The sequence below is a fragment of the Manduca sexta genome, chromosome 5 (assembly GCF_014839805.1).
Source record: "Manduca sexta isolate Smith_Timp_Sample1 chromosome 5, JHU_Msex_v1.0, whole genome shotgun sequence".
NCBI classification, from domain to species: Eukaryota; Metazoa; Arthropoda; class Insecta; order Lepidoptera; family Sphingidae; genus Manduca; species Manduca sexta.
Window position 1 is genome coordinate 9,474,574 of NC_051119.1, and position 14,152 is coordinate 9,488,725.

The 14,152-nt window shown below is 36.8% G+C and overlaps 2 protein-coding genes across 2 annotated transcripts; both read right to left on the reverse strand.

Moving 5' to 3' along the window:
* Positions 1-23: 23 nt before the first annotated feature.
* On the reverse strand, positions 24-5,850 carry LOC115455944 (putative odorant receptor 92a). Its single transcript, XM_030184772.1, has 7 exons — positions 5,256-5,850; positions 4,540-4,711; positions 3,858-3,954; positions 3,312-3,416; positions 1,000-1,088; positions 643-709; positions 24-221 (listed from the first exon to the last, which is right to left on the reverse strand). The coding sequence occupies exons 1-7, from the start codon at positions 5,848-5,850 to the stop codon at positions 165-167; spliced, it is 1,182 nt and encodes a 393-aa protein (XP_030040632.1). The 3' UTR covers positions 24-164.
* A 1,811-nt stretch (positions 5,851-7,661) lies between these two features.
* Positions 7,662-12,618, reverse strand: LOC115455949 (odorant receptor 4). Its single transcript, XM_030184780.1, has 7 exons — positions 12,027-12,618; positions 11,482-11,686; positions 10,957-11,053; positions 10,353-10,457; positions 10,030-10,118; positions 8,282-8,348; positions 7,662-7,727 (listed from the first exon to the last, which is right to left on the reverse strand). Exons 1-7 carry the CDS (start codon positions 12,616-12,618, stop codon positions 7,662-7,664), a joined length of 1,221 nt encoding a protein of 406 aa, XP_030040640.1.
* Positions 12,619-14,152: the final 1,534 nt, after the last annotated feature.

Consider the following 14,152-nt stretch of genomic DNA (forward strand, 5'->3'; position numbering starts at 1 on the left):
ATGGAATCATACACGTTTTTTAGACCAATTAAAATAATATATATTTACACTACAATCTTTCTACTGTAACATTCCAACGACTACATTTTAAGGTATGTTTAGAAACTTCAGGACTACTAAGTGCATTATGTAATTTGATATATTTTTTTAAATGATCAATTGTCTTATTGACCGTACACCGTTTGTAGCAAAGCAAAGTAAGACCACGCCGTGCTAAGCACCTGCAAACAAAAATTTACGTTCAAAACAGGATTTAAAGGATTTTGCTACTATTGTTTCCTGAATGATTTATTTTGTTTATGCGAATGTTAGACATTAAAACAAAACTGTTTTGCAAATTTTATCGTGATTTTATATGAGCGAGAAATTTATAATATATTGTTTATTATACAACAAAGTCCCTTTTTCTATCTGTGTATATGTTATCAATTTTCTCAAAATCTACTGAGCGGATTTTTATGAAATTTGGTATGGAGATAGTTTAAGAACTTGGAAAGGTCATACGCCACTTTCTACCTCGATAAATATAAAGCGGGACTTTTACCCCTAAAAAACTCCTTAATGTGGGTGCGAGCGAAAGCTAGTATATAATAAAAATATTTTATTAAAATCTATTCGAATGGAAAAACGTAAATACTTCACCCTCATAAACGAATTGAGATTGACATCGGCAAATCCCCACGCAGTTAATTTGCACGGCTTTTGTGCTCTGCGGAAATATGCATATTATTTTACAGATAATTGAATCGTTTTGGTTCATTCCAATAAATTCTTTTAATATTTTTTAGTATAAAAATATTTTGGGATTTATGGGTGGTTGTTGTGGAGGAGATCCAATAACAGCATATGGAAATGTGACTTGGATTATTAACAAATAATTTATTGAAGCGAATATTTTTACTCATAAAGGATATAATAGAGTTTAATAATTGTCTTCATTTTATTTATAAAGGAGATATTTATTATTTAATGATTAGGTTATGTTTCTTCAATATTTACCTTGTCTGTACTAGTAAAAGTTGTTTTCCAATATTAGAATCGGCCATGTACCATTGACTATTGTACACTGCGTTGCTTACTTCCACGCTCTGAAAGAATACAATCAGATTTTAATGTCGAGACGAGTGTCTGCCAATGGTAATGCTATGATGCTTGAAGTCAGTAACGCGGTGGTAAAAAAAAATCACCTATTGCTAAGTAATAGTTATTTTTTATAATTATAGTTGGATCAAAATAGCGTCAACGTACATTATCGCAATAAAGAAGAGCAAAAATACTGCCGAAAAGAAAACTCAAAATACCTAACTAGCTATTGCCCGCGGCTCTGCCCACGTGAATTTTTTTTCCGAGATAAATATCTTCCCAAGACAAAAACTAGCCTATAACACTCAGCAGTAATGCAGCTTGCTATTAGTGAAAGGATTTTCAAAATCGGTTCAATAGTTACAGAGATTATCCTCTACAAACAAACACAAACTTTTCCTCCTTATAATATTAAGTATAGACAACATTCTTAGATTCAGGCATAAGTCGTGCTCGGATACTATACTCCCGTGTCGACGTTGGGCCGTAAGACCGGGGAAACCAATATGACCGTTCCACTCACCCCCCCTAAGGTGGTATCGGTAACGCGTTTTTACCACGCGGGAAAACAAAGGTTGTGAGGAGACCGACGCTCCTATAGTGCAATAAAACGCCGGACCCGAGGTGATCAGGACGATCTACACGGCGGCGGTGGAGCCCGTGATCTTGTATGCCGCAAGCGCATGGGCTCCATCGAGCCGGAAGCTGGGTGTTAGGAAGCAGCTCGGAGCGATCCAGCGCAGCTTCGCGCAGAAGATGACGAAGGCCTACAGGACTGTCTCGCTCAACTCGGCCCTGCTACTGGCGGGAGTGCTCCCTCTTGACATAAGGGTGCGGGAAACCGCACTCCTTTATGAAGTCAGGAAGGGGCACTCTCAGGCAGTGGTGGGAGACCGAGAAGTGGAAGTTCCTGTGGCCTTCGTCAACTTAGACCACCCGGCGGAGCGGATGGGCGGGAGCTTCCAATGCCTGGTGGACGGGGCGGAATTGGCTCGGCACGTCGGTGAGGGTCTTAGCATCTTCACCGACGGAAGCAAGATTGATGGGAAAGTCGGAGCGGCGCTGTCCATATGGAACGGTGCCGCCGAGACGAGTACCAGAAAGTTGCGGCTCGAGCCATACTGCTCTGTCTACCAGGCGGAACTTCTCGCCCTCCGCAAAGCCGTGGAGGAGGCGCTCCGTAGCGGGCTTCCTGCGTGCGGCATCTTCAGCGACGCAAGGTCCGCTCTCGACGTCGTCACCAGAGGTGATTCCCTCCACCCCATAGCGTTTAAAAATAAAAAAATCTACTAAAAGAAGCCGAGAAAAACGCACCCAGAAAATTAAGCTTTTCTGGGTGAAGGCACACGTGGGGTTGGAGGGAAACGAGAGGGCGGACGTACTCGCTAAGGACGCCGCACAACACCTGAAGACCCGTGCGCACTACGACAAATGTCCGGTTTCATTCGTCAAACGACAGATCCGAAAGGACTCGATTGACGAATGGAGCCGGAGATACGCGGACGGAGAGACGGCTTCGGTGACGAAGCTGTTCTTTCCGGACGCGGTCGAGGCGCACAGGGTCGTAAGGCGGATCGTCCTGGACGCCACACTGACGCAGGTGTTCACGGGGCACGGCGGGTTCTCCGAGTACTTGCATCGGTTCAAGTGCAAGGAGAGCCCGGCGTGCCAATGTGACCCTGACGTTCGGGGAGACGGTCCCACATCTCCTGCTCGAGTGTCCCATCTTCGCAGTCAATAGATATGAGCTCGAGATGGCATTAGACATAAGCTTAAAAATAGATAATATAAATAGAATAATTAAAGATAGATATAAAATAGATAGGTTTTTAGAATATTGTAAACAAATAGTATATAAGGTCAATAATAGAAATAGGTAAATAATAAGAATTGCTAAATGTATATAATGATATATATATAATTTTAGCAATTAAAACAAGCCTTAAATATAAGATGAATAGACTAAGAATATATATAAGAAAATACAAGTAGATAAATAGATTAAGAATATATGTAAGATAATAGCCGTACATAAATAGTTATATATCAACTCAGAAAAAATGTAAAAAAAAAAAAAAAAAAAAATAATAAATAAAAAAGAAAAAAGCTAAAACTACCCCTTGTCCTGGATAGGGGGAACGAGGGAGGGACGTAGAGTCCCTCAAAAAAAAAAAAAAAAAAAAATAATTAACGCCTTTATTTGGTGGCACAAACATAAAGCAACTCACCGACTCCGATAACAAATCGGCGAAAAAACACAAGAAGAACACTTGCACTAAACCCATGAACAGGAAGCTAAGGAAGGTTACCACGAATGCGAAGTCATTCACCACCTGAAATTAATCTGGATTACTTAGACAACGCGCAGGCGCTTTATACTTAATACCACACAAAATAACTGCAACGAGCCGTCAACATTTCGTTTTCACACAGTTTCTATGAAACTGACATTTGCTTCAACTAACTAATAATAATATGTTATGTTTACGCGAATTTTAGAGATATATTATGATTCTTCCGTCGTTTCGAATGACAGACACCGCAGTCCGCCCCGTGACCATAAGGACTGCCAAGTCTTCGAAACGTCGGGAGAAAACCAAAATAAAAAAAACCGCGATATAATCTGAAAAATAGTTTTATTTCCATAAATTGATAATATTAGCAATTCAGATGAAGCGTCCGTCAATTAATTAACTATTGCTTTGTTTATCGGAAAATACATAAAATTCAGTTAATCGGTTTGACAGATAATGTAATAAATGATTTATATTTACCGTAATATTAAATCCAGTGAGACATATTATTAATGAACTTGACATAAAATTAAACAATATTGACTTCGAATATATGGTTTCAAGTAGAGAGACGGACCTAAAAGTAAAAGCTATATTATAAGAGCTTTGGACATAGAAACTTTCGAATGTGGATGCACCCTCATTTGACGAACACGCTGCAAATGCGCACGCGCAGGGAAGCCTGGAATTGTACTAACGTACACAATATTTGTTATTTTTGACCATGCAACTCATTAGATAAGAAAACAAATGTCAATCTAGATTATAGGTCTTAACTCTATGTATTTTAGGCGGAAGAAAGTTATAAAATTTTAGTCAAAGTAATACTATAGATTTAACAGTTTTGTCGTTAAAGGTGCTGAAGAGGATGTAGTTTCATAGTGTAGTGTTTCTCACAACAAGTTAATAATATCCGAGTGATGTCTTAAATCTGATCTGAAAACTAAAAGTGTTCTTTTTTTATTCAAGCACTGCTAAGTAACCCCAATACACCTAATGGTAAGTGGAGTGGGGTCCAAATATAATATTGATTAACGAGAGGTAATAAATAATCCCTCGCCAGTCGACATAATTGTGTCGGCTTTTAACGTAATTACTAGTCAGAAATTGCAGCGACAACCTAATAATCTCTCTACGTCCTTCAATGTATATGAAAGCTCACTCAATAGCATCCTGATGCCATTTAACCAGCTCAATAAACTTCGCCTTAAAGTCGTTTTCACGGACGCGTCTGTTGCCGCTAGGTGCTGATATGATTCTCTCGAAATCGTGTTGCAGGAGCCTGAACTGGATTCGAATGTATGAACAGCAGATGTTCAGAGTGACCACGCATTCTGCAATAAAGTGAGTTTGTTTTGGCAGTTGATCATTCTGCTCTTAATCTTATTTAATTAATCATATAATTGCGGCATTTGATTTACCCCATTATTCATAGACTGGTTTTATCTAAGGACGGAGCATTGCTGTGACAACAAGTCTGGTTCTCAGTTTTGTTTATCTGACGGCTTGCTGTTTGTTGAGCTTTGTTTATCTGACAGCCAACTTTATTTAAGTTGTATCTCAGTATTAGCCAATCACAACGGCCCTATGTCTACGCACTGCGAAGGCTGCCATGCCGTCAGCATTGGGAAACAGACTTGTTAACACATCAATGCTCCGTCCTTAAAAAAAAACGTCTATGAATAAGGGGGTTAGAGTTTTAGCTTCTTACAAGATGTTAACTTTTCCTGGAGAATCGAAACTCATATACGCTACAATATTGGAAGTCTAAGTGCCCCTGACAAAATTAGTTTAACTGTAAAAATTTTATCATAAGAAGTCATGATACAGTCGAAACCATGGCAGCAATAAGTAAGACTTCCAACACTTCAAACTCACCTGACCAAAACTGATGAAGATAAACAAACGGCCAAAGTTTAATATTGTACGGATCAAAAGGATACAAAATCAGGAACGGCAAGATTAACTCCACTTCTCCAGTCTGCATGTATTTTATCGCGATTATGATCAGCGGACTTAATGCAAACGTCATTACCAACACCACATACAATATGTTAATCGTCTTCAACACATAGTTTAAGAACTTTATCTCCGTGTTTATTATTTCTTCCTTCTGAACGGACCTTGGACGAGCATTTTCCCTCATTTCCAGCTCTCGTAAATTATCGATCAGTTTGTAAATATGTTTCTCCGAGGATATCAGGAAAACTGATTTGATATTCGCAAGTGTGCTCAGTGATATGCAAGGGGCAATATATGTGAGACCTATAAAATCTTTACCCATTCGTACTCCGTCTATGAACCAGAATATTGAACCGGATACATCGACGTTCAGCCAGAAAAAGTTAAAAACGTACATGCATCGAGCTTTGATTGTCTCTTTCTTTTTCCTTTCCCCACATTTGATGTTGATGCCGGCGTAGCGGAATACAAAATCAATTTTTTTTATAGTGTCGTCGAATTGAAGCGCCATTTTTGTTTGTAGTTAAAATGGAGTGGAATTTTCTTATATAGGAAATGATTTCATATTAATTACAGCGATCAAACGATCACTGTCAAGAGAAATGTGAGGTATTTCTCCGAATAAAAAATTTATTATAGTTTCTGTGATATAGAAATCTCTTAGAGAAACCATGCTCGTAACATTACTTTTAACTTAGCCTACAATTACTACAATTCCACCCTTGAAACAGTTTTTGCGAAAAAAGTCCTGCTTTATATTTACCCGGGAAACAATGGAGTACGCAAAAATCGACCTTTGGCAATACATCGGTGAAAACTTCATTTAATACTATGCTGTTTTGGTTCTGTTGCTCCCCCACACCACCACCACCACCATCTTATATTCGTTGTTCTTTGGTCAGTTCCAAATTTATTTATATATAGAGATAATCGGGAACATGGAAGTGAGTACTGATTGTTATTAAATACATAGAATTAAAGAACATCTGTCTAAAGTCTAACTATGTGATTTTGTTATGTTATTAGTACTTATAAACATATACGGTTTTACTTAAGAAAAAATCGCAAAGCTATGCTTAGTTAAAACACAAATTTACTCGATCAGGTGTAAGTCAAAACTCACACGTTTGCCTCTTAATAAGGTTTTTTAAAAACATGTTATCTATAAAAAGATCTAATATATTTGTAACTCTATGTCTCACGTCTGGAAATTACTACAGATTTCTTGATGCGAAAAAAATATGAGGGTAATTAATGTGGGTGGAGCAAGAAGGCCGTATTTAAATTATAGGTTTCATAAATACTGTGTGAATCTTTTACAATACAAAGATGGTGGAATATAGTTAATGTCATAAAAAATATATAATTATATTTAAATTTAAAAAAAATATATTCATAGGTACTATACGATAAACAGAAAATACATCAATTTGTGATTTTGTGGACACATGAAATAAATTATTTAATATGATTTTAGGCACAATACTAGCAGATGTGAAAACAAATATGTTATATATAAGTTAAAATAATACCGTAACTGGTGGTAGGTCTCTCATATGTGAGAATCCGCCTGGGTAGGTACTACCGCAGTGTCTAATTCCGCAGCCAAGCAGTGTGTAGTCACTGTTGTGTTCCAGTTTGGAAGCACTGTAGCCAGTGCAACTACTGGACATAATGCAAACTGCAAACGCAGAATACCAAACAATACTTTGCAGTTCAAGGTGTTGGATGGCGTTTCTACTGTTTATGTCGTATCGCTTACCATCAAGCGAACGGCAAGCTCGTCTCGTCATAAAAAAAAAACGTAATTTAAAAATGATCCTGTAAAATTGAACTTAACACGAGTTTAAATGTCAACACATTTTTGCATTCTGCAGGTGAAAAATGTCGGCACGTCGAGCAGAAGTGTGAATCGTGGATAGACGTTGCCTGCCGTTTCCATGGAAACACCGGTCCCGGTAAAAGTGCGAGTTTTGTCGCGCTTGTCATGAATCTTTCGAGGGACGTGTAATTCCGGCACTCGAGGTTTGTAAACATGATTTTCTGTAGAAAAATGCTTTTGACATATTTATATTCCGTGAAAAAATGCTAAAGCTATTTGTAATTTGTGATTATCAATTGCGATTTAGAAATAGTTTTAACGCATTACATTATAAGTGGTCAGAACAAAAAAAAAAGCAATTTATTTGTGCAAAATGCTTCCTTTATTCCAAAAAGCAAATGAGTAAATTCCTAATTATTTTGTCTTCTTTCAAGACTTAAAACAAACAAGCAAATAATGAAAATTAATACTACATAAAATTAATTTTCTCAGTCAACTTATCACTCTCGAGGTGGGCTGTAGAGAGTTTGCAGTAAAGCGAAGTATGACCACGAAGTACTTAGAATCTGTGGAGAAACAAAACATATAAAATACGTTATAAATACAGGCAATAATTTACACGAAATTGTTAGTTTAGTTTGTCATAGCTTGTGGTTGGTTGTCATAAAGAGTGGTTTAAATCCAAATTTGAAATACTAAATTATAGTATTATACCAAGGAGATCAACCAAGTACGCAGAAGATATAAGTGTCTGCAATACACAGGTGCACTATCTGTTCCTTCACTCTCATAGTCCGGTGAGACGGCAATCCGACATGACCGGAGAGGGATCAGGCGCAGGACCAACGGCTTTACGTGCCTTCCGAGGCACAGGAGTATCACTCCGTCAACTTCCCGACCCTGAGTTGCAACTGAGTAATTATCGAAATGAAAAATTAGTCACAATTATTTTAGTCTAATCCTGGATTCGAACCCAAGACCTCAGTGCGGTAGTCGTACTTGTACCGCGTGCAACATCGACTAAGCCACCGAGGCAATCAATGTTGCCAATTAGTCTACATCTAAAGCACTATAGATTTTAAGTCCATAAGTGACTGATTAAACGAAAAAAATAATTTACCTTCATAAAAGCCCTGAGGTTGACGTCAGCAAAGCCGGACGCTGTCAGCTTGCATGGTTTCTGGGCCCTGTAATTAGTATTTTTTTTTTATTTTCAACGTCACGTCGTTTAGAATATTGCAACATAATCAGATTAAGTTAACCCCAAAAGCAAATAACATAGATACGTGGTATATGGAGAATAAAGGCGAATGTGGATGGAAGAGCCGGTAGGGGTCGACCACACCGAACCATGGAAAGCTAGATCTGACATTCTTAGTAAAGGCCAAGTCAAAAGTACCCTGAACCGGCGGGAATGTATGAAAAGTTTGATGAAGGTGGAAGCGAGAGAACTATGCTAGAATCGTGCAAAGTGGCAATCCATAGTCTCTGCCTACCCCTATGGGATAGAGACGTGATACTATGTATGTATGTATGTGGAATATCCTCGTAGTACAAGTACGAGAAAGATTACAATAATAGTAGTACTCGTACTCTCACTCATATATACACAACATACACATCCACCCAGAGAGGTACACTAAATTCCTAGACTCACCAAATTTTCTAAATTTAATTATTATTATCACATTACTTCATGGGCTACTGTAGAACTGTTGGGAATGATACTGTGTGCTGAGATATAAGTATTTAACTCAGTTCGACATATGCAGGCTTATTTTATGTCATCATTTCTTAGAGCCTATTTTTGTATAATCTATATATATAAAAATGAATTGCTGTTCGTTAGTCTCGCTAAAACTCGAGAACGGCTGAACGGATTTATCTTATCTTGGTCTTGAATTATTCGTGAAGGTCTAGGGAAGGTTTAAAAGGTGAGAAAAATTCGAATAATTGCCGGGAAAATCCTCAAAACAGCATTTTTCTATTTCCCATACAAACGTTTTCTAACTAATACGTAGAGTCAATTTGAGCTTTATTGCTATTGTATAAAGTTCACTGTTGTCTAAGCAATGTAGGTGTGTTCCTAACATCAAAGCAGTGTGCGTTGGAGCACAGAATATAATAATGTAATGTCGCGTTCTGAAACTCAACAAAAGTGATATCGCGGACCCGACTAAATTGAACAGTCACAAAATTTAATATATCATTAGTTATTTGGTTGGCTTCACGATATTATTTCTTTTGTTTTACTTTAAAATGCATGTTTTCGTTATGGACAATTTTTGAGCTACTTTTGCATATCTATACTTATAATAAATCTGTAGAGAGGTCAATTCTGTACATGAAATATATTTCCAAAATAACTATCAGGGGGGTGATTAGGGATCGATACTGATGCCAAAAATGCAATTAGTAAAATTTTTGTCTGTCTGTCTGTATAACCGTTATAGAAACAAAAACTACTCGACGGATTTTAACTTAACTTGGTACAATTATTTTTCATACTCCTGAGCTGGTTATAGTATACTTTTCATCACGCTACAATTAATAGGAGCATAGCAGTGATGGAAAATGTTGGGAAAACGGGAGAAGTTACTCCATTTTTAAGCTTCCGTCATTTCGTGTGCAACCTTAATGGTTAAAAGTTCCTTCGATTTCACCAGGATCCCATCATCAGACCCTGACCGGACAATCGGACCACCTGCATACCACCATAAATTAAAAAAACATCCCGACAAATTGAGCACCTTCTCCATTTTTGAAACCCGAAATCCACGCGGGCGAAGCTGCGGGCGGAAGCTAGTTTTATTATACTTTTTCGTACAAATAAAATATTATTAAAGTAGAAAGGATTCGAATAATAACCTAGTTTGAACTAAAAGTAAATGCTTGCCGATCCTTGGATGTGCCAAATACCAATAAGAATTATGAACAGCATCACTAACGTCCATGCTCTGAAAAAAAAAGATACAAAGAGAATCAGCCTTCTTCAGGTATCTGTCTTCTTACTATAAATGCAGGTTCTTTGGAAGAGGTCGCTTTCTAGCAATAAGACCGCCTATTGTCGCAATGCTACGTATTTATTTTATCATAATTGTATTAATTTTGCTGTCTATTGTATAGTAGAGTTTTATTAATTTCAATAACTAAATTAAAAATCCTAATATTTTCAACAATTCCATACTTACAGCCTTCATCAACATGTCTCCGAAAAAACAGAGGAAGAATATTTGCAGCAAACCCATGAAGAGGAACGTCAGGAACGATATCACCAGAGCAATATCATTAATTGCCTGCAAAGGTACGGTTACTTTATATATTAATAGCCAATTTCTTCATGAAGCGTAAAAGTAATAGCTAATACAAAACCCAAAAGAGTTGACAACACACACACTACCGTTTTGACAGTAGTAATAGTAACTTTGACTGATTTACTGGTAGGTCTCTCATATGTAAGAGTCCATCTGGGTAGGTGCCACCACATTTGTCGATTTCTGCCGGCAAACAGCAGTGTGTACTCACTGTTGTATTCCGGTTTGAAAGACATTGTAGCCAGTGTAACTACTGGACATAATAAGACTTAACATCTCACGTCTCAGGTTGACGAGCGCAGTGGAATACCAAACAATACTTTATAATTCAAGGTGTTGGATGGTGTTTCTACTGTTTATGTCGTATCGCTTACCATCAAGTGAACGGCAACCTCGCCTCGTCATTCAAAGCAATAAAAAAAATACTGTTAACGAGGTAAAGGACGTAAATCACACAAAACATGCTAAATGATATAAATACCGTCACATTAAATCCAGTAAGACAAATAATTATAGAACTGGATACGAAATTGTACAGCGTAGACTTTGTATAAATTGTTTCTAGTAGATTTGTGGACCTGAAATTTATAGACTAATAAATAATACGGAATCAGAGCGTCTTCATATTATTTTTGATGAATGAATTAATTTAGTTTTAGTACTATCAGGAATAGACTGAATATAAAATGATAATTATGTTGGAGTTATCTTAGTGATTACTTCATGATTATTGTTGAAGGTTTTATATATATTCTATCAATTTAGCTGGCTGATATAGAAAATGTCATTGTATTTTCCATAGCGATGGAAAATAACGAGAACACAAAAAATGGTGTAACTGTGATACATACGATGTAGCGTAAAACTCAGTTAATAGTAAATAGTCTGCTCTGTATATAAATTCTAAGGGCGTTATTACTCTGCAGTATATCCCATTCCTAACAATTATATGATGCAGTAAAATAAGGTCTAATTTTCTGTGCACATAAAATATTATAGCAAATACCAAATAAGTTCCTGGTGCCATTTGATTATTTCAATGAGCTTTGTTCGAAAATGTTCGTTGTAAAGAATTTTTGTGTTGATATTCTTTGGCGTGTCGATGATTTTCTCTATTTTGTGTTGCAGGAGTTGGAATTGAATCGTTATGTGCGTGCAGAAGATGTAGAACATAAAATCTGCAACGCAAACGTCCAGCACGACAACGACTTCTGCAAAATAATTAAGTATTTTTTAAACATTTTCCTCGCTTTTAACATTTTTATTCGCTTTTTTTTACTAGTTTTCTAGTAACTAGTTGATATCCTCTCAGATAGCGACCGTACTTATGGTGGTAAAACCCGCCATCGTGGCCTATGTAAGTGTGTTGCATATATCAGCCTGTATATATCCGGTTACAACCGGCCGGCATAATTTTGTCGACTACCGAGGGGTAATCATCTCTCGTCAGTCGATATTCTATTGGACCCCACTCCATATACCATCAGGTGCAGTTGGGCCACATTGCTGATTCGTTTATGTGTATATCATTAAATTATAATGAACACTAACCTGACCATATCTGCCGTATATACACCATGGGCCAAACCTTGATATCGTAAGCATTAAATGGGTACACAATAAGAAATGGCAACAAGAACTCCAACTCCCCAGTCTTCATGTACTTCAGACCCATCAGAACTAAAGGATTAATCGCAAAAGCCACCAACAGAAGTATATTCAAAACATACGAAACATTTACTACAGCGTTAAGAAAATTCATTTCTTTCTTTATCATTGCATCTTTAGCATCAGTTCTTTCGCGGGTTTTTTCCCTGAGTTCCATCTTTCTCAAATTCTGAATGAGCTGATTGATATCTTTTTCGTATAGGACAAGAAATATTGTTTTGAAGTCTCCAAGAAAACTAAGAGTAACGCAAGGAGCTACATAGGTTAGTTGGGTCAGGTTTTTTCCATGCAACAGTCCTGATATGAACCAACATACAGCACCAAGAACATCAGTGTTTAGTAAAATAAAATTTAGGATATAGATGATCCGGTTTTTTCTAGTATTAGGTGTTCCTTTACTGGTAATGTTGATGCCAGTAATTCTGAACAAAATCTCTATTTTACTCATTGATTGGTCAAACATCAGATTAGACATCGTAGTGTGTCACCACTAGAAAACTTTATACGAATGTGGACTTTTTAACCTTATGTGTAATTAAATAAGGATAATTATTGAATTATAAATCACAAAAATTAACCCAACATTGGTCGTATACATGGTGTTATAAATCATTACGATGTTCTTTTACTTTCTATTTCGATGTAAATATATTACACAACTGAAAAACATGTTTTAAACATTGTATAGAATATATAGACAGTCGCTAATTGACTTAGGTGACATTTTTAGAGAGATTTAAAGTTTAGATCTGGGAAAAAAAAAATCTTAAAAAAAACTACTCAGTAAATCTATGTAAAGTAACATTGCTTTATTAGTATATACTGCAACTTTTTGAACAAAACAAATATATATGTATTATAAGGTCTTATTGACACTGAATACTTTATGTATTATCTTTACAAAAATAAAGTTTGAAATTGCATAAAACTGGTACTCAAATCATTAACTTGTGTCAAATGGAACAAAACTGCAATAAAGGTTCTAAAATACTTCAGAGACAAAATCCCTTCGCTGCCGCGTAAAATATTTTTGCGAATTCCCCGTAATATTCGGGTAAAGTGTGCGGCCGTGGTTGAACTACCCTCGTACCCCAGCCACTTGTTGCGTTTCGCGGATTCTGCAACTGTTATTGTGGAGACGGCTGCTCGACTCATTGTTACCTGTCAAACGTCCCGCTCCACTATCAAACGACTAGCAGTGGCAGTTTGATATCTGTTTGTGTTTCACATTTAGTATTTTCGAGTACGATGTGATACCAAAAGTGATTTAAAATGAAACACGTATGAAATTTACTCACTTGTCACGAAGTAGCAAACATTGAGTTAACAGTTTGTAATATTGTTTTTATTTGAGAGTTTACTAAGCAATTTTGAGTATCATTAATAGGGTTTCGTATGAAGTTGTATTTATCATGTCCTTCGTTTCATTGCATTTAATAAAAGTCATGGATTAGCTTTGTTTCCCGGGTTGGGAAATATGCATTCTTAATTTGCTAAACCAGATTTATTTTCTGCGCATATGCAAATATTATTGCACTAATCCCACGTCAGAAAGGAATAAAGACAGATGGAAGGATGTAACCATTACCAATACTAAAAGTTTAGATTATTAATATTTCCAACTCCTCCCTATCTTTCTATTTGATTAATTTCGTTGCGGGATAATGACAAATTAGTTTTCCCTGAGACTCGCCGAGCTTCACTGCTCGGTGTCATAAAATGCGTGCTACTGCTGATCCTGGCTTACAGGAGTTGTAGTGGTGGGTGTGAGGACGGGAAAGTCTCTTATACTATTATAAAAGTTGTAATACGTTCATGTGACATGATATAACCATTTTTTTAAAAAATCCTTACGTATTATAAAACAAAGTCTCCCACTGCGTCTGTCTCAATAAACTCACAATCTTTTAAAGGTAGATTTCGAGGCGCTGTACATAAAGAGTCTTCGTCTAATAATTTGGGGAAGTGGACGTAGTGTAGTGATCAAAGTCCGGACTGTATTGTATACT

Coding starts and splice junctions, on each gene's coding strand:
- LOC115455944 (XM_030184772.1), bottom strand. CDS start 5,850: ATGGCGCTTCAATTCGACGACACTATAAAAAAAATTGATTTTGTATTC. Junction 4,712..5,255: donor TCTTCATCAGTTTTGGTCAG/GTGAGTTTGAAG, acceptor ACTTTATTGCAG/AATGCGTGGTCACTCTGAAC. Junction 710..999: donor CTTTTACTAGTACAGACAAG/GTAAATATTGAA, acceptor ATATTTCCGCAG/AGCACAAAAGCCGTGCAAAT.
- LOC115455949 (XM_030184780.1), bottom strand. CDS start 12,618: ATGTCTAATCTGATGTTTGACCAATCAATGAGTAAAATAGAGATTTTG. Junction 11,687..12,026: donor TATACGGCAGATATGGTCAG/GTTAGTGTTCAT, acceptor ATTATTTTGCAG/AAGTCGTTGTCGTGCTGGAC. Junction 8,349..10,029: donor TTACTTTTAGTTCAAACTAG/GTTATTATTCGA, acceptor TACTAATTACAG/GGCCCAGAAACCATGCAAGC.